Source organism: Momordica charantia (genome assembly GCF_013281855.1).
Source record: "Momordica charantia cultivar OHB3-1 chromosome 9 unlocalized genomic scaffold, Mcharantia_2.0 BLBB01000009.1, whole genome shotgun sequence".
In the NCBI taxonomy this organism is placed as follows: domain Eukaryota; kingdom Viridiplantae; phylum Streptophyta; class Magnoliopsida; order Cucurbitales; family Cucurbitaceae; genus Momordica; species Momordica charantia.
This window is the reverse complement of record NW_028275167.1, coordinates 24,987,515-25,015,415: the sequence shown is the minus strand read 5'-3', so window position 1 is coordinate 25,015,415 and position 27,901 is coordinate 24,987,515. Positions and strand designations below refer to the sequence as shown.

Sequence of the window (27,901 nt, the reverse complement as noted above, 5' to 3'; positions counted from 1 at the left end):
TGGATTAAAAAAACTAATAATAAAATTAATGTAAAAATTCTACTCATCAAACTAGTATATAGGTAATAAATAAATTTTACCTTGAAATAAATATATAATTAAAAACAATATTAGAGGAGGCGTCAGCTGACCAGAAGAGGAGAAATGGCTTTGGCTTTAGATCAGGTTTTTTTTCAGCTCATTAAGAATCCATTTCACTAATTTTTACGTGGGTTGATAAAATTTTGAATTTCACTTTCGTTTTCAGTTTACCCATTGAGAATAGTTTTACCGGAAAAACAAACCAAGAATTCTGAGAACAAAGATTTGTTCCTCATTTGCATTTCTCTTCGGCTATCAAATTAACTTCATCTGAAGCAAATTTTGATCAGAAATAAGCGCGTGAAGAAAGGGGGGAGAACAATGATTTCAGGTACGATTATACAATATTGTTCCAGAGCATTCGAGATTTTCCCCTTCTTTCACCTGCACTGCCTACCAACTGTTCGATGAATTTCCCAAAAATGAATTTTTTTTCTTTTTTTGCCTTCTCGCTGCCTCCCCGACGCTTTAATATCCCCCCATAGCAGTCTTATAAGGGGTTCATAATAATTCATCGTTTACTGGTTCATCACTGTCAAATGGAGTTTCGAAGAAAATGTATGCCATTTAATTGCTTTCCCAGGTATCAGATAGCATGCTGGTGGTATTTTCTTTCTTTTTCTTGTCATATTCTTTGCTGTTCAAGAATGAACTATTTAATTCTTCGATCTCCGGATTGTCTTTCCTTATAGTTTGAACCCCTGATACCATGATCTCTTTCCATTTTTTCAGGCTTAACTAATGGAAGCTACTTTCGGCCACAAGTTGCAAATGTGTATAGAAGGCAGCAGTTTCATGGTATTTTTTGCCCCATTATGTTTTAGTAACTCAATGCCTGAAAGTTTCAATTGTAGATAAGCTCAATTTGATCATGTCCACTCATTTCTGAGCCACTGTTCTGGCTTTTCTTGGTCTTTTTGCTGTCGATTTTATGGATGTTGGAGAATATTTTATTTCAGTTCTCATGTTAGTTATGTTTCTTTGCAGGTTTGAATAGGGACAGTTCATACATTTGGAGAAACTGGCCCTGTCAAAAGAGAAAAATTGCTTGTAGCATTTCTGAGCTAGAGAATGTATCTTCAAGCCTTGAACACCATATAAAGGACAGGGTTCTTGTTAAAATGTGCGGTATTGCATCGGCAAGAGATGCCGCTTTGGCAGCAGAATCTGGTGCTGATTTTATTGGGATGATTATTTGGCCAAACTCAAAGCGTTCTGTTTCTCTCTCAGTTGCCAAGGAGATATCTAAAATTGCAAGACAAAATGGTGCACAGCCTGTTGGAGTGTTTGTTGATGATGATGTCGAAACGATATCACGAGCAGCTAAAGAATGTGAACTTGAATTTGTGCAGGTAAATCTTTTTGTTCACCCCATCTCTTTGTGAATAGAAATAATATTCTTACTCTAAATGGTTTGGATTCACAGCTTCACGGAGATAGTTCGCGGGCAGCATTGCCGCTTCTAGTCAACGATCATCGAATTATTTATGTTCTTCATGCAAATGAAGATGGAAGCCTTCTAAATGACATCTCAACTGAGGCCTGTTCTTTGGTCGATTGGATTCTTGTTGACAGTGCCAAGGGTGGCAGGTACATCTTCTATATGCTGGTTTTGGCTCGTTTCTATTCCAATGCCCTCAGAACAAGAGCAACATGTTCCATATTTTGCTTGTCCTCACATTTTAAACTGTTTTGATTTTCTCTGTTGAACTTTCATAAAACACAATTCTACATGGTTCGGGTAAGATTTCTGTTAAATCAACAATAGCAACAATAATTGAATTTTAAGCCAAGTGCACTCAAATTATTAGAACATTTGACAGCACAAAAACCAAAACAAAATAGGCTATAAATGTCCCGAAACCAAAACAAACAGGATTAGAGTTTTTTTTTCCACAAACCAATCGCTATCTGCTGCTGAGATTATTTAATTCTGCATGTTAGTATGTTACTGTATTAGCTAGAAATGCTATCCTAAGCCAATAAATAAATTGAAAGAACGTGTTGATTTGGCTAAGCAGTTAACAGCTGCAGATTGGACTTTTCTTCCAGCATGTCATATGGGGCTAATTTATTATCTTTTATTCTGTTGCATGAAGTGGGAAGGGATTCAATTGGGCCCAGTTTGAGGTACCAATAATTAGAAGCAAGCAAGGTTGGCTGTTGGCTGGAGGAATCAATCCAGAAAATGTATCTCAAGCCCTATCCATTCTTAAGCCTCATGGAGTTGATGTTAGCAGTGGAATTTGTGGCTCAGATGGGATTCAGAAGGATCTCACTCGAATCAAGTCCTTTTTGACGGCTGTTCATTCAGTAAGCTATTGATCAAGAAAGCTGAGTATCTAAAAGTATCCAATTTTCTTAATTAATCTCAGAGAACAACTGATTTAGTCCTATAAACAATCATTTTGTATAACCACAGGCTATCTCTACTTTGTTTTCTTTCTTTCATTTGATGCAGCGAATAATTCCCTCTTGTTTGAGGATCCAACAATATGAAATCAGAATCTAGTGCTTTTGTCTGCGTAAACGTAACTTAAGTGGTTAAATTATTAGCATCGTTACTCTAATGAGTTGTATTTGAATCCTCTCTTCGTATCTGCACTTTAACATTCCATTTAGCTGATTGTCTGCTTCTACTTTGTTGACAAATGAAATTGTGGCATTTACTGGACATTTTAGAACATCACAGATCTCCCCATTTCAGTGGTTATGAAAACTTGTCCATCCATATCTTTTCTTTAAACAGACAGCAAGCAAAAATAATGCCAGCATTTTCTATCATGTAGTAATAAATATTTCTCTGATACCCTAAGAGCATAAACAGTACTATCATCATGAGCAAGCAGCTTCTTCTTCTCCTTTAAAGCTTTGGCAACCAGTGATATTCGAAACTTGAATGGCTCGCCAGCAAGTGCTATTTGCAAAGAATTTTGATATATTAGTTAGGTGAATGATCAGTTCTGTTGCTTTGATCCAGAGAGGTTGGGGTCAGTCTGATAATATACAATGTCCCCAGAATCGCTCACATAGTGATCCTTCCTCATGCTTTTTACGAGAACTCCCAACAAGTGAAGTGGGAGAGGCAAGGATTTCTTCGGTTCCCGATAGTACTTCCCAAGCACTGGCTTTGCTGCCTCGGTCTGAAACCATTAGATTACAGTTTTCAGTGAGAATTTTGAAGATGCAGTACAAAGATAAGTTTAGATTTCAAGTATACTCACAGCTTCTATTAAATGATAGTGTGGGATCTGAGGGAAGAGATGGTGAATGACATGGGTTCCAATGTCATGGTGGATGTTGTTGATCCATCCGTAATCGCGATCGAGAGTGGTTAATCCTCCTCTTAAATAACTCCATTCCTGTTTGATCATGAAATTCAGAGCCAGCCAAGTTAATAAAACTGTGTCAAACATGATACTTTTATGTGTTAGTTCTTGAAATTTGACATCGAACACTTGAAAAGCTTTGATCAGCATACCTCTCCACGATACCAAGGAAGTTTGTCGTCGTGACCGTGGTGATGCAGGTACGTGACCACATCCAGCCACATGACAAACAGCTGCATATAGAAGAAGAACATTCAAAAGAGTGCACAAGGGAATGATGGTATTGAAAAAAAGTCGACTAAACGTAGAAGTCTTAATGAATACTGAAAAGCATTCGTCGTGGATTCGTGACCGGAGCTGAACTCACCAGGTAGGGAATGCCATAGAGTTTGAGGAGTTGGAGGGGACCCATCACTACGGACAGACACCCAAGCAGAGCAACCATTGCAACCCAACAGGCCGTGGATGTAATGATATCATTCCGCTCGCTCGGTACGAACAAATCGCTGCTCGGGTCAAAATGAGAGCCCTTCTTTCCAGGGCTTCTATTCCACTGTAATGCCACCAACAGGATGCATTATAATCCATCAAAACACTGGCATAGCATTGAAGTTCATAAAGAAGGGTGAAGAAACAGAGTGTACTAACCAGATAAACAGGATATGCAAGCATGGGGAAAGGCAAGGTGAACCTCAATGTTTTAGTTGCTTTATCCAAACTCCTATAAATTTTCTCAGACAACTGCAAAACAGATATGAACATATTGCCATTAAATGACACTGAAAAAAATAGCCTCTTCTTGTTACAAACTGCTTCCTAGAGATAAAGAACTTACAGGATGCCATGATTCGTCGTTTTCGACATGACCGTGGTTCTGGTGATGAGTTCTGTGGCTTATTCTCCTGAGTTAAACAAGATAAACAGAACTATTTTACATTTCTGATAGAGAGTTAAAGCTGCAGAGAATAATGATCAACATCAACCAACGATTGGAAGACATTCGTCTTTGATAAGGTAATCAGGGAACTAACCATCCATGATATGGAACTAGAATTGAAGAATGAAGAAGATGACCAACAACACTATTCAGACTTGGGTTGTTAGAGAAACTTCCATGGCCACTGCAAATCCAACCAAGAATTAGAAAATCCAGGGAAAGGAATTAAAAGCATTGGAAGACAGTGAGGACAGATTCAATTTCTTGAACAGAGAAAATTACCAATCATGACCAAGAACAAAAAGAGCCCAAAACATGGTGCCTTGAGCAAACCAGTAAAGAGGCCAAACAACCCAATTGTTGAAGTAAGCAGCAACAGCCGCCAATCCAAGCACAACAACCACATCCCTCACAACATAGCTCATTGATTTCCAAGGATCCTTAACCCAACAATGATTCGGAATGGCGGCCCGAACGTCGGCCAGCCGAAACGGCGGAGCAGCACCGGGGTCGAACCCGCCATCGTCTCCAACCACATCAACTCTCTCCCTCTCATTATCTTCATCCACAGAAGCAACTCTCAATGGAGCACTCACATTCAGCCCCCAACTCTTCCCCTTCCAAAGACCCAAAGACGAGCGCAGAATGTGAGCTCTAGAAGCCGACAATGGCTGCCTAATCTCCATGAAAGCCTTGGAAGCAAGCCCAGTCCTGGAAGGCAGAGGGTAGATCCTGGGGAGGGGCCTAACCCCACATTCAGACAAGACCCACCTCGCCATTAGAGACCCAGATGGAAGAAAACAAGTATTCCCAGATTCTGGCCTCTAGTTCCTCAAGATAGAGAAGAAAGAAAGATGGGCAAAAAACCCTAAAATAAAAAGAGATGAGATAACAGAGTCAGAAATCTCCTCCTTCGCTCACAACCATAAATCTCAACATGTGCTTCTTGTGGATTGTCCTGTGCCTCGGCCCCTCTCTCAAATCTCCACTCTATTTATAATCAACCATTCGTACCAATGACTGTTTCTTCATCACAGCAACCTTTTGGAGGCTGGTTGGATTTTTCCAAGCAATTGGGTTGGCCATGGATTGGAATCGTGTTGCTATTGGGCGATTGAACCGCTGGGAGTGAAGTGGTGGGGCCGAAGGGAGAAGGAAGAATGGAAGATAACGTGGTGAAATCGGAGACGCAGAATCTGCATCAGAATTGGAAACATGTTTTCGAATTTGGTAATGGGTCTCGATCGGATTCGGGGCCGGGGGTGTGGACTGTGGATTGGAATTTGGACTGTGGGCTGCCGTGGGAACTCAAATTTTCAAAAAATTTGACTCTCTGAATTAAGATGGAACAAAAAAAAAAAGGCGTGAAATTTACTGTCGCCTCATTGAACACGTCTTCTTCCTATTTTTGTTGAATTTGATACGACTTTGTGTGTCCCTCTCTCTTTCTTTCTATGAACACAAGAATTTGAATTTTTTTTCTAGTCTTTTAGAACGGTTTAATTCATCTTTGAACTTTTAAGTCCGTATCTAATAGATTATTGAATTTTAAAAGTGTAAAATAGGTATCTGAACTTTTAATTTTCTGTAATAAATCTTTGATCTATTCATATTATTTTTATTTATGAAGCTAGAATTTTGTGTCTAAGAGTACCGTAAGCTTTCAAGTTTATGTCTAATAAGTTTGTGGATTTTTTAAAATGTCTAATGTGAATTGAAAATTTAAAGACCTATTAGACATAAACGGAAAGTTTATGACCTTACCAGACATAAAATTAAAAATTTAGAACCTGTTTAGCAATGTTTCCGTTTTTTGTTTCGTGTTTCCGATTTTTTTTAGAAATCTTAGCATTCGACAACTATTTATGTTTCTTGTTCCAAAATATAAATTAAAATGTTGTTTTATCATTCTTGAATCTATAGATGTTGGGGTCATACGTCACCAAACGGGCTCTTAAGAACCTATTAGATACTTTTTCAAGCTTAGGAAGATAATTAACATTTTGAGACCTATTAGACACTTTAAAAGTTTGAGGTCCTATTAGACATTAGTGTAAAAGTACTAACATGAGTCTAGCTCAACCGTAATTGACATCTGTCTCCTGGCCAAGATGTTATGAGTTCAACTCTCACTCTTATTTGTTGTACTAAACATTAATATAAAAGTTAAGAACTAAACTTGTAATTTAACCTAAATTTAATGTGTAGTTTAAAAAATGCTACAACTTTTGATTTCTTTTTTTAGATATAGCATAAATGTGACTTTTTGTAATATGTATTATTTACATTTGAGTTTGAGTTTGATTTGTATTATATTATTTTTCTAAAATTTCAAATTTTGTCATATTTGAAAATAAATATTTGTTCTTATGCATTTATAACTCTATAGGTTAATACCTCTTCTTTTTTCCATCGTAGTGAATTTAAAATTTATTATTATTATTTTTTTTTTTTTTTTTGAGAATAATGAATTTATAAGATTCATAGATACTATGTTTTTAAGCCTTACCTATTAAATACAAGCATGAAAAATTGAGAGAGGAAATTTACAATTTAACATCTCCTTTTCTATTCAAAGGATTCTATGACAACCTTTGATTATTTTCTACTAGCCACTATTTTCTACAATTTAACATCTCCTTTTCTATTCAAAGGAAACATCATCGCACTTCTAAATTTCATCAAATATGCTGCGTGCAGCATTTATAAGCCTGCACTTTCCATAGACATCAACAAGAGAACTCTCAAGAATTACAATGCCAAGGAAGCAAGATTTCACAATATGCCCGTGAATTTGCCTCGAAAAGTGAAGAGCTAATGCAGCTCCGCAAGACCCAAGAATACTGGCTAAAGTTATCTCAGTAGCACGAACACCAGATTCATTCATATCCAAAAACAAATTCAATGCTCCCAAAGCATACCCATTATGGGTATATGCTGTTATCATCGCATTCGACGATCCCCCATCTCTATGAGGCATTTCCTCGAACAACTCCCCTGCATCCTCCAAACACCCACATTTACCATAGGCTTCAATGGCTCGATTCAACAGAAAAATAGGCGACATGGGGCGAAACATAACCAAATGAGACTCAACCTTTCGAGCCTCAACAAGCGTGCGAGAGGAGGAGCTAATTTGGAAGAGGCGACTGAGTATTGAGGCAGCAGTCACACCCATGAATCAATCGAACGGCTGGAACTTGAATCCCTCGCATAACGGTACATTCTTTTGCTTGGCGCACAGGTAAGCACCCACCGAAATAATATTCTGCGTAAATTATAAATTTAGAGTCAAATTTTAATGGATCTATTAAAATCTAATCATAATTGCTCCAGAACAAAAAAAATCGACCACAAATCTAGGAAGCTGGAAAAATTTAACATTAATGGTTTGATGACCAAGCCTTGAAAAGCCTATACAGTAACAGAAGAAAAGGATGCGATTAATTATTTAGCAAGCTCGCTTTTCTTGGCCTCTGGCTTGACTTCTTCTTGGAGTCCTTCCCTTTTCATATTTTCATATTTTAGGTCTCTCGAGCCTGGAGTCCTTCCCTTTTCATATTTTCATATTTTAGGTCTCTCGAGCCTGCAATTTGCTGCTATCGCTCGAGCAATAGACGAAGAGAAAAGGGGCTTCCCGTTGTACAAGATCCCGAGCCCGAGTTTGCCAGGGATTTTAGAGGGGCACTCAATCAAGGCCGCCATGATCTCCACACTTCGTCATGGGATGAAGGGCAACTAGAATCCCGACGCTCCTCCTTCTCCTCCCAAGTCACTTTCGGATTATGGAACAAAATCATGTGCGAGCAGTATGTTGCTTCGATGGACATCTCTATGTATTAAAGGACCTCTAAGACATTCTTCAGGCAAAAAATGCAGCCCAATAGCAATTCCAACGACAATGCCATATCTTTGATGTAATTCAAGAACTTGTCTTACCTGTTTTATTTCCAAAGAAGATATTAATAGAGGGAAAAATAAAATTTGGACTACTGTAAATCACATCATTAAAAAAAAAGTCAAGCAAAGATCAAAACAAGTGAATTGAATCAATGAGTTTCAAGTTACTCACCAAACAAGTGAAAATCAAGAGACCTGTTGCAATTATATTCATACACTGAATCAAGGTTTATCCTCAGATCATGAATATAACAAGACATTTCTAATGTATTGTTCCCCCTGTTTATAGACACATATATTCATCTTCTGTCTCCCAAATAAGTAACTCCAATGCCGAAACGAAATTTTCGCCCCGAAGTTGTTGTAATCGGTCATTATCAAAAGCATATACATTATCTTTTATCACAACCCAGCTGCACGCCTTCGTCTTCTGCACAGCTATATTCTCCATGGCCGTCTTGACACGAACCATACTTTCCCATCGACCTCTCATCGCGTAAGCTTGAGCCAGCACGGAATACGGTAGGGATGATTGTGGATCCAGCTTCATCACAGTTTCTGCAACTCTTTCAATGAAGTTCAAGTCTCCATGAATTGCACAAGCATTGAGGAGTGATTTCCAAAATGTAGGAGTTGGTTGGCATGTTGTTGTTTTGATAATGTTAACTGCTTCTTCAAATTTACCAGCACGACTCAGCAAGTCCACCACACACGCATAATGCTCGTTCCTCGGTGCGACTACGTGTTTCTTCTCCATCACAGAGAAGATGGCCAACCCTTCGTCGACAAAACCTGCACGGCTGCAGGCTAATAACACCCCTGCTAGTGTTATCCTATCTGCCAGTACACCTTCCAAAACCAAACTTTTGAAAGTGTGAAGGGCCTCAATGTATTTGTCATTCTTAACCAGACCCATAATCATAGTGTTCCAAGATATCAAATCTCTTACAGGCATATCTGTAAAGACTTTCATGGCATTATCAACTGATCCAACTTTAGCATACATGTCTACTAGCAAACTAGCGACAATGGCGTCAGATTCAAAACCCAACTTAAGAACCAAATTGTGGATTTGACTACCCAACTCCACAGGTGTGAAGACTGAGATAGAGCTCAGCACACTGCTGAGTGTAATCTCAGTTGGCCTCAGGTTCTCCCTCAAGGTATAAACAAAAAGCCTTAGAGAATCCCTCCAATGACCATGCCAGGAAAAGCTTGAGATCATGACATGACAAAGAGCTGGATCCCATCGATTGGTTTCTTCAAAAAGCTGCACTGAATCCTTCAAGTTGTTGCATTTGGAAAACAAGTCAATAGCAGCACTAAGGACAATGTTGTTAGAAGTAAATCCCATCTTGAAACAGAAAGCAAAAATTTGCTTACCCAAATCAAACGCTTGGAGGCCACAACAGACACTCATCACTATTGATACAGTGAACTCATCAGGAGAGTGCTCAGTGGTTCTCATTAGAGAGAACTGGTTTAGTGCCAATACTCTAAAGCCTGATCTGTGGCAGCCCAAAATCAAAGAGTTCCAAGAAATAACATCCACCTTTTCCATTGTAAAAAATATGGCAAACATATAATCAACAAGGCCAACTTTTCCATACATATCAATTAACGAATTCCCAAGCACCACACTAGACACATCCACACCACTACGAATCATACTACCATGAATTTGCTTACCATGACGAGTACACGACACAAGTGACAGCAAAATGGAAAAGGTATACTCACTTGATCTAAAACCAGCATTTTGCATCTCCAGAAAAACAGCCATAGCACTATCACCAAACCCAGATGAGACGTAGCCAGAAATCATGGAGTTCCATGAAACAGTGTCTCTCTCAGTCATTTCATCAAACAACTGGCATGCACCTTTAATATCACCAAATCGAAACAAGCCCTTCAAGCATATGTTCCAGGATATAACATTCTTCTCTTTAATGTCATGAAATACTTTCAATACCTCATGAACGGGACCAAATAACCCGTATAGCTGAAGACAGCGATTGCCCAAAAAAGTATTGTTGTTAAGGCCAAGCTTTACCAACTGAGCGTGGATTGTTTTCGCAATATGAACAGATCTTAGTGCTAAACATTGGTCTATCAACTGAGAATACAGAGAAATGGAAGCTCTATGCGCACCAACAAGTTTCTTCAGTAGGAGGCACATACAAATACGGTAGCCACTATGAATAACGAAACTTGGGTTCGACCAACGGTAGAATATAGCCACTATGAATATGCATGTCAATTAAAGAGCTTGAAATAACATCATCCTCTTCAAAACCTACTTTAACTCCACCATGAATTTGCATACCTTGTACAAGTGCTGCCATACTTGAACAAGCAAGAAAAGGTAAAACTCAATGAAAACTGCTTCTCGGAACATTCGGTAAAACATCGACAGGCAGAGGGTAGATCCTGGGGAGGGGCTTAACCCCACATTCAGACAAGACCCACCTCGCCATTAGAGACCCAGATGGAAGAAAACAAGTATTCCCAGATTCTGGCCTCTAGTTCCTCAAGATAGAGAAGAAAGAAAGATGGGCAAAAAACCCTAAAATAAAAAGAGATGAGATAACAGAGTCAGAAATCTCCTCCTTCGCTCACAACCATAAATCTCAACATGTGCTTCTTGTGGATTGTCCTGTGCCTCGGCCCCTCTCTCAAATCTCCACTCTATTTATAATCAACCATTCGTACCAATGACTGTTTCTTCATCACAGCAACCTTTTGGAGGCTGGTTGGATTTTTCCAAGCAATTGGGTTGGCCATGGATTGGAATCGTGTTGCTATTGGGCGATTGAACCGCTGGGAGTGAAGTGGTGGGGCCGAAGGGAGAAGGAAGAATGGAAGATAACGTGGTGAAATCGGAGACGCAGAATCTGCATCAGAATTGGAAACATGTTTTCGAATTTGGTAATGGGTCTCGATCGGATTCGGGGCCGGGGGTGTGGACTGTGGATTGGAATTTGGACTGTGGGCTGCCGTGGGAACTCAAATTTTCAAAAAATTTGACTCTCTGAATTAAGATGGAACAAAAAGAAAAAAGGCGTGAAATTTACTGTCACCTCATTGAACACGTCTTCTTCCTATTTTTGTTGAATTTGATACGACTTTGTGTGTCCCTCTCTCTTTCTTTCTATGAACACAAGAATTTGAATTTTTTTTCTAGTTTTTTAGAACCGTTTAATTCATCTTTGAACTTTTAAGTCCGTATTTAATAGGTTATTGAATTTTAAAAGTGTAAAATAGGTATCTGAACTTTTAATTTTCTGTAATAAATCTTTGATCTATTCGATATTATTTTTATTTATGAAGCTAGAATTTCATGTCTAAGAGTACCCTAAGCTTTCAAGTTTATGTCTAATAAGTTTGTGGATTTTTTAAAATGTCTAATGTGAATTGAAAATTTAAAGACCTATTAGACATAAACGGAAAGTTTATGACCTTACCAGACATCAAATTAAAAATTTAGGACCTATTTGGCAATGTTTCCGTTTTTTGTTTCGTGTTTCCGATTTTTTTTAGAAATCTTAGCATTCGACAACTATTTATGTTTCTTGTTCCAAAATATAAATTAAAATGTTGTTTTATCATTCTTGAATCTATAGATGTTGGGGTCATACGTCACCAAACGGGCTCTTAAGAACCTATTAGATACTTTTTCAAGCTTAGGAAGATAATTAACATTTTGAGACCTATTAGACACTTTAAAAGTTTGAGGTCCTATTAGACATTAGTGTAAAAGTACTAACATGAGTCTAGCTCAACCGTAATTGACATCTGTCTCCTGGGCAAGATGTTATGAGTTCAACTCTCACTCTTATTTGTTGTACTAAACATTAATATAAAAGTTAAGAACTAAATTTGTAATTTAACCTAAATTTAATGTGTAGTTTAAAAAATGCTACAACTTTTGATTTCTTTTTTTAGATATAGCATAAATGTGACTTTTTGTAATATGTATTATTTACATTTGAGTTTGAGTTTGATTTGTATTATATTATTTTTCTAAAATTTCAAATTTTGTCATATTTGAAAATAAATATTTGTTCTTATGCATTTATAACTCTATAGGTTAATACCTCTTCTTTTTTCCATCGTAGTGAATTTAAAATTTATTATTATTATTTTTTTTTTTTTTTTTGAGAATAATGAATTTATAAGATTCATAGATACTATGTTTTTAAGCCTTACCTATTAAATACAAGCATGAAAAATTGAGAGAGGAAATTTACAATTTAACATCTCCTTTTCTATTCAAAGGATTCTATGACAACCTTTGATTATTTTCTACTAGCCACTATTTTCTACAATTTAACATCTCCTTTTCTATTCAAAGGAAACATCATCGCACTTCTAAATTTCATCAAATATGCTGCGTGCAGCATTTATAAGCCTGCACTTTCCATAGACATCAACAAGAGAACTCTCAAGAATTACAATGCCAAGGAAGCAAGATTTCACAATATGCCCGTGAATTTGCCTCGAAAAGTGAAGAGCTAATGCAGCTCCGCAAGACCCAAGAATACTGGCTAAAGTTATCTCAGTAGCACGAACACCAGATTCATTCATATCCAAAAACAAATTCAATGCTCCCAAAGCATACCCATTATGGGTATATGCTGTTATCATCGCATTCGACGATCCCCCATCTCTATGAGGCATTTCCTCGAACAACTCCCCTGCATCCTCCAAACACCCACATTTACCATAGGCTTCAATGGCTCGATTCAACAGAAAAATAGGCGACATGGGGCGAAACATAACCAAATGAGACTCAACCTTTCGAGCCTCAACAAGCGTGCGAGAGGAGGAGCTAATTTGGAAGAGGCGACTGAGTATTGAGGCAGCAGTCACACCCATGAATCAATCGAACGGCTGGAACTTGAATCCCTCGCATAACGGTACATTCTTTTGCTTGGCGCACAGGTAAGCACCCACCGAAATAATATTCTGCGTAAATTATAAATTTAGAGTCAAATTTTAATGGATCTATTAAAATCTAATCATAATTGCTCCAGAACAAAAAAAATCGACCACAAATCTAGGAAGCTGGAAAAATTTAACATTAATGGTTTGATGACCAAGCCTTGAAAAGCCTATACAGTAACAGAAGAAAAGGATGCGATTAATTATTTAGCAAGCTCGCTTTTCTTGGCCTCTGGCTTGACTTCTTCTTGGAGTCCTTCCCTTTTCATATTTTCATATTTTAGGTCTCTCGAGCCTGGAGTCCTTCCCTTTTCATATTTTCATATTTTAGGTCTCTCGAGCCTGCAATTTGCTGCTATCGCTCGAGCAATAGACGAAGAGAAAAGGGGCTTCCCGTTGTACAAGATCCCGAGCCCGAGTTTGCCAGGGATTTTAGAGGGGCACTCAATCAAGGCCGCCATGATCTCCACACTTCGTCATGGGATGAAGGGCAACTAGAATCCCGACGCTCCTCCTTCTCCTCCCAAGTCACTTTCGGATTATGGAACAAAATCATGTGCGAGCAGTATGTTGCTTCGATGGACATCTCTATGTATTAAAGGACCTCTAAGACATTCTTCAGGCAAAAAATGCAGCCCAATAGCAATTCCAACGACAATGCCATATCTTTGATGTAATTCAAGAACTTGTCTTACCTGTTTTATTTCCAAAGAAGATATTAATAGAGGGAAAAATAAAATTTGGACTACTGTAAATCACATCATTAAAAAAAAAAGTCAAGCAAAGATCAAAACAAGTGAATTGAATCAATGAGTTTCAAGTTACTCACCAAACAAGTGAAAATCAAGAGACCTGTTGCAATTATATTCATACACTGAATCAAGGTTTATCCTCAGATCATGAATATAACAAGACATTTCTAATGTATTGTTCCCCCTGTTTATAGACACATATATTCATCTTCTGTCTCCCAAATAAGTAACTCCAATGCCGAAACGAAATTTTCGCCCCGAAGTTGTTGTAATCGGTCATTATCAAAAGCATATACATTATCTTTTATCACAACCCAGCTGCACGCCTTCGTCTTCTGCACAGCTATATTCTCCATGGCCGTCTTGACACGAACCATACTTTCCCATCGACCTCTCATCGCGTAAGCTTGAGCCAGCACGGAATACGGTAGGGATGATTGTGGATCCAGCTTCATCACAGTTTCTGCAACTCTTTCAATGAAGTTCAAGTCTCCATGAATTGCACAAGCATTGAGGAGTGATTTCCAAAATGTAGGAGTTGGTTGGCATGTTGTTGTTTTGATAATGTTAACTGCTTCTTCAAATTTACCAGCACGACTCAGCAAGTCCACCACACACGCATAATGCTCGTTCCTCGGTGCGACTACGTGTTTCTTCTCCATCACAGAGAAGATGGCCAACCCTTCGTCGACAAAACCTGCACGGCTGCAGGCTAATAACACCCCTGCTAGTGTTATCCTATCTGCCAGTACACCTTCCAAAACCAAACTTTTGAAAGTGTGAAGGGCCTCAATGTATTTGTCATTCTTAACCAGACCCATAATCATAGTGTTCCAAGATATCAAATCTCTTACAGGCATATCTGTAAAGACTTTCATGGCATTATCAACTGATCCAACTTTAGCATACATGTCTACTAGCAAACTAGCGACAATGGCGTCAGATTCAAAACCCAACTTAAGAACCAAATTGTGGATTTGACTACCCAACTCCACAGGTGTGAAGACTGAGATAGAGCTCAGCACACTGCTGAGTGTAATCTCAGTTGGCCTCAGGTTCTCCCTCAAGGTATAAACAAAAAGCCTTAGAGAATCCCTCCAATGACCATGCCAGGAAAAGCTTGAGATCATGACATGACAAAGAGCTGGATCCCATCGATTGGTTTCTTCAAAAAGCTGCACTGAATCCTTCAAGTTGTTGCATTTGGAAAACAAGTCAATAGCAGCACTAAGGACAATGTTGTTAGAAGTAAATCCCATCTTGAAACAGAAAGCAAAAATTTGCTTACCCAAATCAAACGCTTGGAGGCCACAACAGACACTCATCACTATTGATACAGTGAACTCATCAGGAGAGTGCTCAGTGGTTCTCATTAGAGAGAACTGGTTTAGTGCCAATACTCTAAAGCCTGATCTGTGGCAGCCCAAAATCAAAGAGTTCCAAGAAATAACATCCACCTTTTCCATTGTAAAAAATATGGCAAACATATAATCAACAAGGCCAACTTTTCCATACATATCAATTAACGAATTCCCAAGCACCACACTAGACACATCCACACCACTACGAATCATACTACCATGAATTTGCTTACCATGACGAGTACACGACACAAGTGACAGCAAAATGGAAAAGGTATACTCACTTGATCTAAAACCAGCATTTTGCATCTCCAGAAAAACAGCCATAGCACTATCACCAAACCCAGATGAGACGTAGCCAGAAATCATGGAGTTCCATGAAACAGTGTCTCTCTCAGTCATTTCATCAAACAACTGGCATGCACCTTTAATATCACCAAATCGAAACAAGCCCTTCAAGCATATGTTCCAGGATATAACATTCTTCTCTTTAATGTCATGAAATACTTTCAATACCTCATGAACGGGACCAAATAACCCGTATAGCTGAAGACAGCGATTGCCCAAAAAAGTATTGTTGTTAAGGCCAAGCTTTACCAACTGAGCGTGGATTGTTTTCGCAATATGAACAGATCTTAGTGCTAAACATTGGTCTATCAACTGAGAATACAGAGAAATGGAAGCTCTATGCGCACCAACAAGTTTCTTCAGTAGGAGGCACATACAAATACGGTAGCCACTATGAATAACGAAACTTGGGTTCGACCAACGGTAGAATATAGCCACTATGAATATGCATGTCAATTAAAGAGCTTGAAATAACATCATCCTCTTCAAAACCTACTTTAACTCCACCATGAATTTGCATACCTTGTACAAGTGCTGCCATACTTGAACAAGCAAGAAAAGGTAAAACTCAATGAAAACTGCTTCTCGGAACATTCGGTAAAACATCGACAGGCAGAGGGTAGATCCTGGGGAGGGGCTTAACCCCACATTCAGACAAGACCCACCTCGCCATTAGAGACCCAGATGGAAGAAAACAAGTATTCCCAGATTCTGGCCTCTAGTTCCTCAAGATAGAGAAGAAAGAAAGATGGGCAAAAAACCCTAAAATAAAAAGAGATGAGATAACAGAGTCAGAAATCTCCTCCTTCGCTCACAACCATAAATCTCAACATGTGCTTCTTGTGGATTGTCCTGTGCCTCGGCCCCTCTCTCAAATCTCCACTCTATTTATAATCAACCATTCGTACCAATGACTGTTTCTTCATCACAGCAACCTTTTGGAGGCTGGTTGGATTTTTCCAAGCAATTGGGTTGGCCATGGATTGGAATCGTGTTGCTATTGGGCGATTGAACCGCTGGGAGTGAAGTGGTGGGGCCGAAGGGAGAAGGAAGAATGGAAGATAACGTGGTGAAATCGGAGACGCAGAATCTGCATCAGAATTGGAAACATGTTTTCGAATTTGGTAATGGGTCTCGATCGGATTCGGGGCCGGGGGTGTGGACTGTGGATTGGAATTTGGACTGTGGGCTGCCGTGGGAACTCAAATTTTCAAAAAATTTGACTCTCTGAATTAAGATGGAACAAAAAGAAAAAAGGCGTGAAATTTACTGTCACCTCATTGAACACGTCTTCTTCCTATTTTTGTTGAATTTGATACGACTTTGTGTGTCCCTCTCTCTTTCTTTCTATGAACACAAGAATTTGAATTTTTTTTCTAGTTTTTTAGAACCGTTTAATTCATCTTTGAACTTTTAAGTCCGTATTTAATAGGTTATTGAATTTTAAAAGTGTAAAATAGGTATCTGAACTTTTAATTTTCTGTAATAAATCTTTGATCTATTCGATATTATTTTTATTTATGAAGCTAGAATTTCATGTCTAAGAGTACCCTAAGCTTTCAAGTTTATGTCTAATAAGTTTGTGGATTTTTTAAAATGTCTAATGTGAATTGAAAATTTAAAGACCTATTAGACATAAACGGAAAGTTTATGACCTTACCAGACATCAAATTAAAAATTTAGGACCTATTTGGCAATGTTTCCGTTTTTTGTTTCGTGTTTCCGATTTTTTTTAGAAATCTTAGCATTCGACAACTATTTATGTTTCTTGTTTCAAAATATAAATTAAAATGTTGTTTTATCATTCTTGAATCTATAGATGTTGGGGTCATACGTCACCAAACGGGCTCTTAAGAACCTATTAGATACTTTTTCAAGCTTAGGAAGATAATTAACATTTTGAGACCTATTAGACACTTTAAAAGTTTGAGGTCCTATTAGACATTAGTGTAAAAGTACTAACATGAGCCTAGCTCAACCGTAATTGACATCTGTCTCCTGGCCAAGATGTTATGAGTTCAACTCTCACTCTTATTTGTTGTACTAAACATTAATATAAAAGTTAAGAACTAAACTTGTAATTTAACCTAAATTTAATGTGTAGTTTAAAAAATGCTACAACTTTTGATTTCTTTTTTTAGATATAGCATAAATGTGACTTTTTGTAATATGTATTATTTACATTTGAGTTTGAGTTTGATTTGTATTATATTATTTTTCTAAAATTTCAAATTTTGTCATATTTGAAAATAAATATTTGTTCTTATGCATTTATAACTCTAAATGGGGGCCACGGACTCCCACACGATCACATTCCAGCAATCGGTTAAAATTCAATCCTCCAAAACCTAAGGGTACGAGGTGCGATGCCAAAACCGTTGGTGAACTTAAAATTCAAACCTTCAAGGCAAGGGGGCGATGTGAAAGTTCAGATTGATCAAGCCTTTGAACCTGAGGGTACGAGGTGCGATATGAAGAACAGTTATGGACTTAGGATTTTAGCATTTTAACATTTTTAAGTTAAAGGTGTGATGTTAAAAAGTCCAGAGTTGGTGCAATGCATTACTAGACAGCGATCCGAGTTCAAAATTTCAAGTATTTTAGTTAATGGCGCGACCTCAAAGGTACGAGGCGCGAGGTGACATTGGCTTCAACTTGAAGAAAAACCGAAGAAAGAAGGCAACAAAGTAAAAACAAATGAGAAGCCTCTTTATTGAATGAAAAGCAGAGCCAAGCCTTATAGACCTTGCAGCTCTGCCCTAACACAAACAAAAAAAAAGGGAGAAGAGAAGAAAGACAGAGAAAGGCCTCATGAGGGATGATCGCCTAAGAGCCTGCCTGAGGAGCGCCCTCCTGAGTGGTGCCGACCTGGTCCTCTTCGAGATCGGAGTAGTCAGAGTCCAGATCTCTGACATACTTATCCACCAACGCTTGGGGGCCAGGGGTGCAGCCAGGCCCAGACGCCCACTGCTCGGCATACTTCTTCTTCAGACCACTGAGATCGATCTGAAGGTCAGGCATGTCGGAGGCAATGCCCTTCATGAGAAACTTGAAGCCCGCGTCAGAGAAGTCTTTGGCAAATCCGTCGAAGTCAGGATGTTGCCTAAACGATTCCTCCAGTAGGACTCCATTGCTGAGACGCTCCTTCACCGTCTCCAGCTCGGCAGTCGCACGCTTCAGCTCCTCCTCCTTCGCTTCAAGCGTCTGGAGCATCTCGTCCTTCTCCTTGAGGAGTTGGAACTTCTCCTTCTCCAAGCCCCTGGTGATAGCATGAGCAGCTCGGAGCTGGACCTTGCGTCTGTCCTCTTCCTTCTTCAGCAGCTCGACCTTGGTCTCCACCTCGGCCTTCAAAGTTTCCACCTCAGAGTGAGCCTTCAGTAGCTCATCCTTCATGGTGGAGGAAGCAGCCTCCAAGGCAGCGGAGAACTCCTCTTTCTCCCTCGCTGCCAGAGCTTCCCTCCCATCCAGCTCGACCTTTACAGCCAGAGCCGATTGGATGGAACCAACGAACGCCTGAGAAAAGGTACAAAGAAGGGAATTAGACTGAGCTACCTGTTAGGTAAATTAAGCAAGAATGGAGACACTAGTCTTACCTCAGCAGCGTAGTCGATGGTCCTCTGCAGAACGGACCCTGGGTCGCTCACAAATTTGGACGCCCTCCTTAGGCAGCGGTCCAAACTTGCGGCCGAGATGCGGGACACCTGGTCCCTCACCCCAGAACTTGACGGCTCAACTCTGAACCGTGCCGTCACGTCGGACGTCCCGCCCATCCTGGCCTCGGGATCGTCCACCCGATCTGCGTAGCTCGCAGGCAAGACCCCATGAGCTCCGACCTCCAAGGGGGGGGTTGTCTTCTTCTTCTTCTTCCTTCGCTTCAGAGGGACTTCCTCCCTCACCTCCTCGCCCGAAGGCAAGGCGTCCACCGCCTCGGTCTGATCCCTGGGGCGCTTCTCCCTCGAGGGACCCCCAGAAGACTCCAGCTCGATCACTGGGGTTGGATCTTCCGAGGCTGGTCCTACCACAGCGGGAGTGGCAGGTTTCGAACTCTGGGCGGCCTCAAGAGCATGGGCTCGGCCCTTGGACTTGCGCTTCACGTTGCTTGCAAATCCGCAAACCATGGCTGCAAAATAAAGAACAGGAGTCAGCACAAGGTCAGAGGAAAAAGGAGGGAAGCAAGCTCGGCATACCAAGTTCGGAGTTCGGCCTTGAGGATTCAATGGGACGAACTGCGGGGTTGTAGTCTAGCAGCTCGGACTCAAGCAGCAGCTTGTCGGTCACCAAGGTTCCGACCTTCCTACCCCTCGGAAAACGCTCCTTGTAGTATTTCAGCATGTCGAAGGCGGCTTGCGTAAGCTCGGGGACTGGTCGGATTGAAACTGCACAAAGACAAAATTTGAGTCAGACCTAAATAACAAGAAAGAAGTTATTGCAAAAGTAAGAACTCATCCGTACCTAGGTTCCCAAACCTAGTGGGAACGTCAAAGAAGGAACGACCTGACTCGTCCTTTGCCAGCCATTCCCCAGAAGCGTAGAACCACTTCCTCACCCATCCCTTGATGGAGGTCGGCCCCTTAACTATACCGCATGCGCCTTTCCTTGCGCACATATAGAACCGACCAGGCTTCTTAGCTATCCTTTTCGCTTCGAAGCACGCGAGGAGCTGGTCTACGTCCAACAGCTCGGCCTCTTCACTATCCCGGGCTCGTAGCCAAAAAAGGATGGCCAAAGCGAAAATGACACCCCACCCATTGGGGGCCACTTGAGCCGGAGCCAGCCCTGTTCGGAAAAGAAACTCCTGGACGAAAGGGTGAAGGGGAAGTCTGAGGCCGTACTCAAACATTTTGAAGTAGAGAGTGACCCATCCCTCCGGAGGATTGTCAGCTCTCTCCCCCTCCTCCGGCATCCTAAGGAGGACGTTCTCAGGAATAGCGAACGCCCTACGAAGGGATCCGAGGTAATGGTCAGGTAGCCTAGAAGGGTATTCCAAACCCTGGCCCGAGGTGGAGGCATCACTGTCCTCCCCGTCATCGGAGAACCTAAAGTTTTCTATCTCCTCGAGCTCGGACTCTAACCTACGAGCCAAATCCTCATCGGATCCTAAGTTGCTGCTAAAAGAGGACGACATGGCAACTACGTTCGAAAGAGAAAGTGAGGGAAGAGACCGACCTACCAAGGGTTCGAGCTACCTTCAGATCGAACTCCAAGAATTCAGGGAACGTAAGGTATGACCTGAGGGATTGGGGGTATTTATAGCTTGTCAGAAAAATTTCCCCCACCGTACACGTGTCATCAACGAGCGGCTAGGATCCTCCCTAAGATCCGAAACGTCGGAATATTTGAATATTCCGACGATAAATCTACCGCAACGGTTATATTTTCCCACGAATAGGAGATCGCCACGCGTCCAAAGCAAGTCGAATGAACTTCTCTGCCAGGTCGAGATCGGACCAGACAGAGAGGGGGCCAATGTTTGGGGAAAGAATACCCTGGACAAGTGGAGGACCCCTATTGGTTCTCCAAGATGACTTATGAGTCATGCCCAGCTCGGACTGCCGAGATCACCACCGTTAGCGTTGATGGATGCTAAGTATGAGGGCCGAGGTGAACCTGGCCAAGGTCCGACCTACCGGGAAGCTCGGTAGGGGCCGATGTGAGCTGCTGTCAGCGGCGTGATTATCGGGTGTAACCAACGATCCCGAGATTACCGGGTGTAACCGTCGCGAGATTAGCGGGACTACCACCCATAAGTAGAGGACCTCACTCCACGATCAGGTACGATGATTTCTGACCTCGAACTAAACTAAGAGTCCGACCTGTACTGACTTGATCGTCGGAGTGCTCACCTTTTTGTGCAGGTCCGCCCCAGGTATTCAGGTCGGTCCGGAGGCCGAGTTCGAGCTGTAATCGGAAATACACTGTTGTGCATATCCTTGCATAAACAGACTACGTAGAGTTCGAACACAGGACCTCCCAACAATACCATCTTAAGGATGAATAAACCCTCACTCAACCCAAAAACTTAAGAGGATGGATTGGATAAATTTAATACGTTTATGAGATATATAATATATATAAACAAAGGGAGAGAAATATAGTGAGTTTGTGATTTCTCCCCAAAATAAAAAATACTTAAAATTTTAATATGTAATAGGACTTTAAATTATAATATATTTTCATTTAAGAATTTTGTTTATGTAATTTCAAAATTGTTAAGACATTTTAATTTTACATGAATTTTGACGCTCATTCAAATGAAGTTTGATCAACCATGAAATTCGAACTTACGTCTTTTTTATTAGAGATAAATGCTATAACCAATTGTTCCAAGTACAGATTGATAAAAATATTTTTAAATTACAAACACCGAGTACTAAAATTACTCTTAAAAAGAGAAACATCTCAAGAGTGTTTATTTAAAAGAGAAACATCTCAGGAGTGATCACAAAATAAAAACTTTAAGTGCTTCTAAATGAACTAGTAAGAAACACGTGCGTTGCACGTAGAATCTTGTAGTTCTAAATTAAAGTAAAATAAATAGTGTTTTTTAAGTTTATAATATTATCATTTTAAAGAAAGAAAGTTATTATATATAAATATAAATTCAAGATATGATATTGTTGTAATAAAAGAAGATGAAATATTAGCATGAAAAGTAAGTACAAATTTGAAGTGTAAGAAAGATGAAAAAGTACCAACGTGCAAGTTTTTTTTTTTTTAATGAATGAACGTTCTTAATTTACCTCTAATTTTCTTGATTATAAATTATTATATTACATTTTATTTTTGTTAAATTGTGTGACGTTAAATCATTGAGTTTATTCATTCTAGAATGAAAAAGAAAGGTAAGAGTGAGAGAGAGTAAACCCTGAAAGGTCCAACCTAATGATATTGAGAGAGATAAAAATTGTTTGTTTGCCCTAATTTTGTAAAAATAATTACAACATTTCGCATATATCTATCAAAAGCATCAGTTTAAAAAATAAATAAATAAATAAAAATCAAACTTATAAGCATTCTTATTATCCAAATTATGAGAATAATTGAATTTTGCTTTATCTCGATTCCATCGACCACCATCTCGACACATCGTACTTTAGAATTTCTTTCAATCTAAACAATGATAAATTTGGGGAAAGTGAACTGATGCCATCAACTCAGCTTTAATTTGGTTTCTCTTCACTATCAATTCTCCTCTCGATCACCCATATGTGCATTGTTGTTGTCGTTGCTAAAGCAAGAGAGTAATTTTCATACCTTCACACCACTTAGAAAATTTTCCACTTTGTTCCATCCACCACCTCTTGATTTTTGGTTGGCATGAGAAAGAGAGGACACATATTTATATATGGATTGGAAGAGGATTAGGAAGATGAAAGGATTGGGAGAGGGTATGTGATAATTGGAAGGGGGTTGGGAAGATGAAAGGATTGGGGGAGGGTATGTGGTAGATGAAAGGAGTTAAAAAAAAAAATCAATGAGAAAGATAAAGTTAATGAAAGAATAATTAAGAGAGAGAAGATTAGTAAGAGAAAATAGGGGAATTTAGAGGGATGAGATTGTGATGGAGAGAAGAGATAAATTGAGAGAGAGAAAATTTGTATTTAAATGACACAATTGTCATCAAAAGAAAAGTCAAGAAAGTTATAATGAGAGGGCAAAAGTGGTATATAGAAGTTTCTCCTCATTCCACCTTTTATATATACTATAGATGTATTTCTTTCGTTAATATTTTTGACAAATAAACTATAAATTAACTAATTTTAACTAAACTATTAATATACTAATTTTTTTTATTGTTATTAATATACTAATTAATTGAAAAGTTATCATGTTTAGTAGTTAGCCTTACTAAAAAACAATGTATAGTAATTAATTTTCTATTACGATGGTAGCAGCTGGTTATCAAAATAAAAAATAAAAAAAATGCTGGAGCCCACAGTACTACTATATTTTCTCATATGGTAATTGTATTAATTACAATTTTACTATCATCTGGTAATTGGTTAATTGCATTTATTTTTTCCGCCATCGCATATAATATTTATTTCCACTTACGTCTTTATCATGTCCTCTATTTTTTGTGTCCAACGTCTATTTTCATTTATTGTATTGTTCCTTTTTATAAAAAAAAAAAGAATTAATCAGTTATTTATAGTTGATTTTGTGCAAATGAAAATAGCTAGGCAGTGCAACCAAAAGAAAACAACAGATTGTGAATTTTACTCGAACAAATTTGTTTATTATCTCATTGAAAGCATTTTCTATGAAATTTGTTAGGATGTGAATTTTAGTGGGGTGATATATTTATTTTTTATTTTAAATTATATATATATATATATATATATTTTTTAATACAACAATTTTATAATATTCGAATTTAGGTCTAACATGAAATTGCATCTACTCCTTAACTTTTAGTATGAATAAAAAGTTGAAATATTGTATTATTTATTTGCAGTGTTTTCAAATATGTGTTTGAAAATTGAATATCAATTTAAAAGATTATTCGACGTGTTTGGTAATATATTTGTAAACTAGAAGAGGTTGCAAGCTAAATATTGAATTAATATTTTTATTATAAATTTCATATAATTATTATTTTACTATAATATTAGATAATTTACCTCTTTTGATTTTAAAAAAATGAAATAAGTTTATAATCTGAAATAGTATATTTATCAAAAATTTTATCTTTTTAATATAATTCCACATTTTAAAGTTTCAAATTCAAAATTTGAAGACACTCAAAACATAGAAATATTTAGTTGAACCAACTCTTACTTCAACTTAATAGTATCCAATTTGAGATTGAATCATTTCCTGTGATCCAAAATAAAAGAAAGAAGTAGACCAAAGCCCTCGCATAGTGAAAGTTGCTCAAATATTTTTGGTCAAAAAGTACCCAGTCGATAGGATTCCATTCCCAAGAAGGATTGCAGGCGGGTAGGAACTGGATCCATTTGAATAGCCGTCAAACGTGTTGTTATGGAATCCGAAGATCATCCGCTCAGGACCGCCTTCTTTGAATAGTTGGAATGTTTATATGTTTTCAGAATTTTCACTAATCGCACCATCCAAAAAATAATTTTAAAAAACAAATCTATCAAACTAATATTAGCTAAGGTGTGATTGGGAATGATTTTGACATGGCAACATCATTTTTGTCATTGTCAAAATCACTTACATTTCCATTGATCATTTTTTACAAATTAAAAAATTGATTTTAGAAAAACATAGAATCATTTAAAATTGATTTTTAAGATATCACTTTGAAATATCAATTATTCTTAAATTTCTTTTTTCAAAATCATTTTTTCTACTCTCACTCCCAAACACACCCTTACGAGAATCATCAAACATGTGATGTCCTGATTACCTAATCTTTCCTTGATAAACATTCATAATAACATAATAAATTAATAACTAACTAAAAATATCGGTACTTAAAAAACTGTAAATATCAGTTTAAAAAAATAAAAAAAAAACTGTAAATATCGAAATCACAGTCTATAAATTGAATTTCACCCACACTCTCAGCACTCCTCCGAGACTGTTCAGTTTCTTCGTTACTCATCAAACTTTCTCTCTCCTCCTCCTCTTTCTGTTTCTCTCTATATATTATTTGATCGTTCCTTTTCTTTGTACTAATCTTTTTGCGACGCTCCTTCAGATCATCGATCGCTTCTTCGATGTTTGAATGATTTCGACGATCTGTTTCTTCTCTTTCATGGTAACCCATCTTTTTCAACATTATTTCTCCTTCTATTAATTTCTTTTTTCTTGTTTCATCGAATAGTTTGTAATTTGAAATTCGGATCATGATGATTTCTTTAGGAAAAGATCAAATCAACAATGGCGGAAGCACGGATCCATTCTTTGATTTTCGATCGATGATCTGATCTTTTGGTGATTGTTTTTGTCTGTTCCTTCGTGATCATTATTCCACAATTTTAATTACTTGCAAGAAATAAAAATTCAAGATCCTAAAAGAAAATTAATATGATATTTGATTCAAGAAATCTAGAATCATCGTCGTCGTTTTGATCAGAACTACGATCTTTTCTTTTTCTAATTTTTTCCCCTTTCTATTTATTCCAGATCATAAATATAATAAGCCTTAGTATACTGATCTTATATTTATTTCATATGCATTATTAATTTTGGTTACTCATGTTAAATAATTGATATCTTTTTGTTAAATGCATTATTTATTTACTGGAACGACTACATTATTTTGTTAGTTAAATAGTCTAATGCCATTACTATTAGGATTACAGGGTGCGTGATATAAGTTTTGTATTTCTATTACAATTAAGAAATACAGATATATAGGTTATTTTATAATGAAGATTGTTTTTTTTTTTTAGTTAATGATATAAAAAATATTGTCTAAACTATTTATTTAAAAAAATTGTATTTATATATTAGGATTACGGGGTGAGGTATAAGTTTTGTATTTATGTTAGTATTAGAAAATGAGATATAAGTTTATTATTGAAGACTTTTTTTTGTTTGTTAGTTAATTGCCAAAAGATTGTCTAAATTATTAATTTCATATTATAAAAAAAAGATCATATTCATGTTAGGAAATGAGATTTAAGTTTGATGAATCGAAGTTTTTTTTTTTTTTTTTTTTGTTAGTTAATAGTCAATAGATTTTCTAAATTCTTTATTTTATGAAAAATATATATATATATATTTATATTAGGTAGGGTGTGAGATATAAGCTTTAATTGTGATATGAGATATAGTTTTAATATTGAATATATTTTTCTTTTGTAAATACTGAATAATCATGAGATTATCTAATTTAATTTATTTACTTTATAAACATATATAATAAGATATTTATGTTAGGATTAAAATGTGATAGGTAAGCTTTTTAACTATATTAGTATTAGGAAATGAGAAATACGTTTTTCTTATTTATATTAGGATTAAGGAAGTCAAATATAGGAATAGGAAATGAGAAATACGTTTTTCTTATTTATATTAGGATTAGGAATTCAAATAATATAGAATTAGGAAATGAGATATATTTTTAACAAATATATTTATTTCTTAATTAAATAGCCAATAGGCTGTTAGAATTATTTATTTTATAAATATATAATATATTGTAGCTATATATGAGATATAAGGTTTGACATTTATTATAGTATTAGGAAATTAGATATACATTAATAATCTTTTTTTGGTTAGATTAGTAAATTTATCTTTTTTAAATAGGAATAGGAAAAGTTTTTAAGAATTTTTTAGTAGGTAGTAAAAAAAATTATCTTTTTATTAGGGGATTAGGATTATTGCTTTTATATATTTTAAATAGGAATAGGAATTTTTGAAGTTTTTCTTTAGCAGTTAGTTTTTAAAAAATCCATCTTTAAGTTCTGGGATTATAATTTTTTTCCTCTTTAAATAGGAATAGTTTTTTTTTTTTTTTAATTTTAAATTTTTGGTAGCAAAACAGCTCAGGAAAAATTAGGATGACAAGGGGAAATATGGCTTGGAGACTGAAGAACTACTGAAGCTGCTCAACTAATTTCTTTGGAAAGTTTATTGCTTTCTGTTTATTTATTTATTTATTTTCTTCGTTTCATTAAAAAAAAAATTGAAAGTTGATAGATCTGTAACTAGATATGGGAAATGAGAGATTTTTAGTACAGATTTTGTAATTGTATTTATTATAATTATAGTTTATTGAACTGGAGTAGATCTGTATGGATCGAACCAGTATAAATGTTGTGCCAATTAGTTCTTTCTCTTTCTTCTAATTACAAATAATTAATTACATTTGAAAATGGTTCATATTCTATTAATTTGTATAATCATTCTATCTATAATTTAAACTTTAAATTGTGAAAGCGAAAAAAAAAATGTCAAAGCGAACATAGTTCAATGGTAATTGGCATTATCTCTAACCAAGAGGTTGTGAATTCCATCCCCACTCCATTTTGTACTAAAAAAAAATCTAACTTTAAATTTTGTAGTTAAAATTAAATAAACTAGAATTCAAAAAATTCATAAAGCAAAAATACAACTAGGGCCCGTTTGGTAACATTGTTTCTTGTTTCTATTTTTTCATCAAAGACTCAAACATACAAATGGGAAATGGGAACTTGTTTTGGTTGTTTCCAAAATTTCTATATAATTTTGAGAATGTTCTCAAAAAATGATAAACAAGAAGCATAGTTAGTTGCAAAAAATGCTTAGATTTTTTAATACAATTGGAAACGAGACACAAGAAATAGG

The 27,901-nt window shown here is 37.2% G+C and overlaps 4 protein-coding genes, 1 long non-coding RNA gene and 1 pseudogene across 8 annotated transcripts; 2 read left to right on the top strand and 4 right to left on the bottom strand.

Annotated features, from left to right (window-relative positions):
* The first annotated feature begins 25 nt into the window (after positions 1 to 25).
* On the top strand, positions 26 to 2,666 carry LOC111023723 (N-(5'-phosphoribosyl)anthranilate isomerase 1, chloroplastic-like). 2 transcript variants are annotated; one of them, XM_022301195.2, is made up of 6 exons: positions 26 to 165; positions 248 to 412; positions 814 to 879; positions 1,069 to 1,433; positions 1,508 to 1,671; positions 2,181 to 2,666. In XM_022301195.2, the coding sequence occupies exons 2-6, from the start codon at positions 403 to 405 to the stop codon at positions 2,404 to 2,406; spliced, it is 831 nt and encodes a 276-aa protein (XP_022156887.1). In that variant the 5' UTR covers positions 26 to 165; positions 248 to 402; the 3' UTR covers positions 2,407 to 2,666. The 2 variants fall into 2 exon arrangements, with proteins under 2 accessions (XP_022156887.1, XP_022156888.1); XM_022301196.2 differs by lacking the exon at positions 26 to 165 and having other exon boundaries at positions 181 to 412.
* Positions 2,667 to 2,757: 91 nt separating this feature from the next.
* On the bottom strand, positions 2,758 to 5,527 carry FAD8 (fatty acid desaturase 8). The gene is made up of 8 exons (XM_022301194.2): positions 4,630 to 5,527; positions 4,442 to 4,531; positions 4,246 to 4,312; positions 4,059 to 4,151; positions 3,778 to 3,963; positions 3,563 to 3,643; positions 3,306 to 3,443; positions 2,758 to 3,224 (listed from the first exon to the last, which is right to left on the bottom strand). Exons 1-8 carry the CDS (start codon positions 5,124 to 5,126, stop codon positions 3,039 to 3,041), a joined length of 1,338 nt encoding a protein of 445 aa, XP_022156886.2. The 5' UTR covers positions 5,127 to 5,527; the 3' UTR covers positions 2,758 to 3,038.
* A 2,104-nt stretch (positions 5,528 to 7,631) lies between these two features.
* LOC148209251 (pentatricopeptide repeat-containing protein At1g43980, mitochondrial-like) lies at positions 7,632 to 10,624 on the bottom strand. 2 transcript variants are annotated; one of them, XM_088116909.1, is made up of 3 exons: positions 9,631 to 10,624; positions 8,420 to 9,522; positions 7,632 to 8,286 (listed from the first exon to the last, which is right to left on the bottom strand). In XM_088116909.1, the coding sequence occupies exons 1-2, from the start codon at positions 10,424 to 10,426 to the stop codon at positions 8,531 to 8,533; spliced, it is 1,788 nt and encodes a 595-aa protein (XP_087973035.1). In that variant the 5' UTR covers positions 10,427 to 10,624; the 3' UTR covers positions 7,632 to 8,286; positions 8,420 to 8,530. The 2 variants fall into 2 exon arrangements, with proteins under 2 accessions (XP_087973035.1, XP_087973034.1); XM_088116908.1 differs by having other exon boundaries at positions 8,420 to 10,624.
* A 1,868-nt stretch (positions 10,625 to 12,492) lies between these two features.
* LOC148209250 (pentatricopeptide repeat-containing protein At3g26540 pseudogene) lies at positions 12,493 to 13,125 on the bottom strand (annotated as a pseudogene).
* A 180-nt stretch (positions 13,126 to 13,305) lies between these two features.
* On the bottom strand, positions 13,306 to 16,838 carry LOC111015969 (pentatricopeptide repeat-containing protein At1g43980, mitochondrial). 2 transcript variants are annotated; one of them, XM_088116907.1, is made up of 3 exons: positions 15,232 to 16,838; positions 14,021 to 15,123; positions 13,306 to 13,886 (listed from the first exon to the last, which is right to left on the bottom strand). In XM_088116907.1, the coding sequence occupies exons 1-2, from the start codon at positions 16,025 to 16,027 to the stop codon at positions 14,132 to 14,134; spliced, it is 1,788 nt and encodes a 595-aa protein (XP_087973033.1). In that variant the 5' UTR covers positions 16,028 to 16,838; the 3' UTR covers positions 13,306 to 13,886; positions 14,021 to 14,131. The 2 variants fall into 2 exon arrangements, with proteins under 2 accessions (XP_087973033.1, XP_087973032.1); XM_088116906.1 differs by having other exon boundaries at positions 14,021 to 16,837.
* Positions 16,839 to 25,205: 8,367 nt separating this feature from the next.
* Positions 25,206 to 27,314, top strand: LOC111015961 (uncharacterized). The gene is made up of 2 exons (XR_015787327.1): positions 25,206 to 25,382; positions 25,487 to 27,314. It is a non-coding gene; the product is annotated as an uncharacterized LOC111015961 (long non-coding RNA).
* Positions 27,315 to 27,901: the final 587 nt, after the last annotated feature.

Coding starts and splice junctions, on each gene's coding strand:
- LOC111023723 (XM_022301195.2), top strand. Junction 1,434..1,507: donor GTGAACTTGAATTTGTGCAG/GTAAATCTTTTT, acceptor TTGGATTCACAG/CTTCACGGAGATAGTTCGCG. Junction 1,672..2,180: donor GACAGTGCCAAGGGTGGCAG/GTACATCTTCTA, acceptor TGTTGCATGAAG/TGGGAAGGGATTCAATTGGG.
- LOC148209251 (XM_088116908.1), bottom strand. CDS start 10,426: ATGTGCCTCCTACTGAAGAAACTTGTTGGTGCGCATAGAGCTTCCATT.
- FAD8 (XM_022301194.2), bottom strand. CDS start 5,126: ATGGCGAGGTGGGTCTTGTCTGAATGTGGGGTTAGGCCCCTCCCCAGG. Junction 4,532..4,629: donor TTTGTTCTTGGTCATGATTG/GTAATTTTCTCT, acceptor TTGGATTTGCAG/TGGCCATGGAAGTTTCTCTA. Junction 3,444..3,562: donor TTCCTTGGTATCGTGGAGAG/GTATGCTGATCA, acceptor ATGATCAAACAG/GAATGGAGTTATTTAAGAGG.
- LOC111015969 (XM_088116906.1), bottom strand. CDS start 16,027: ATGTGCCTCCTACTGAAGAAACTTGTTGGTGCGCATAGAGCTTCCATT.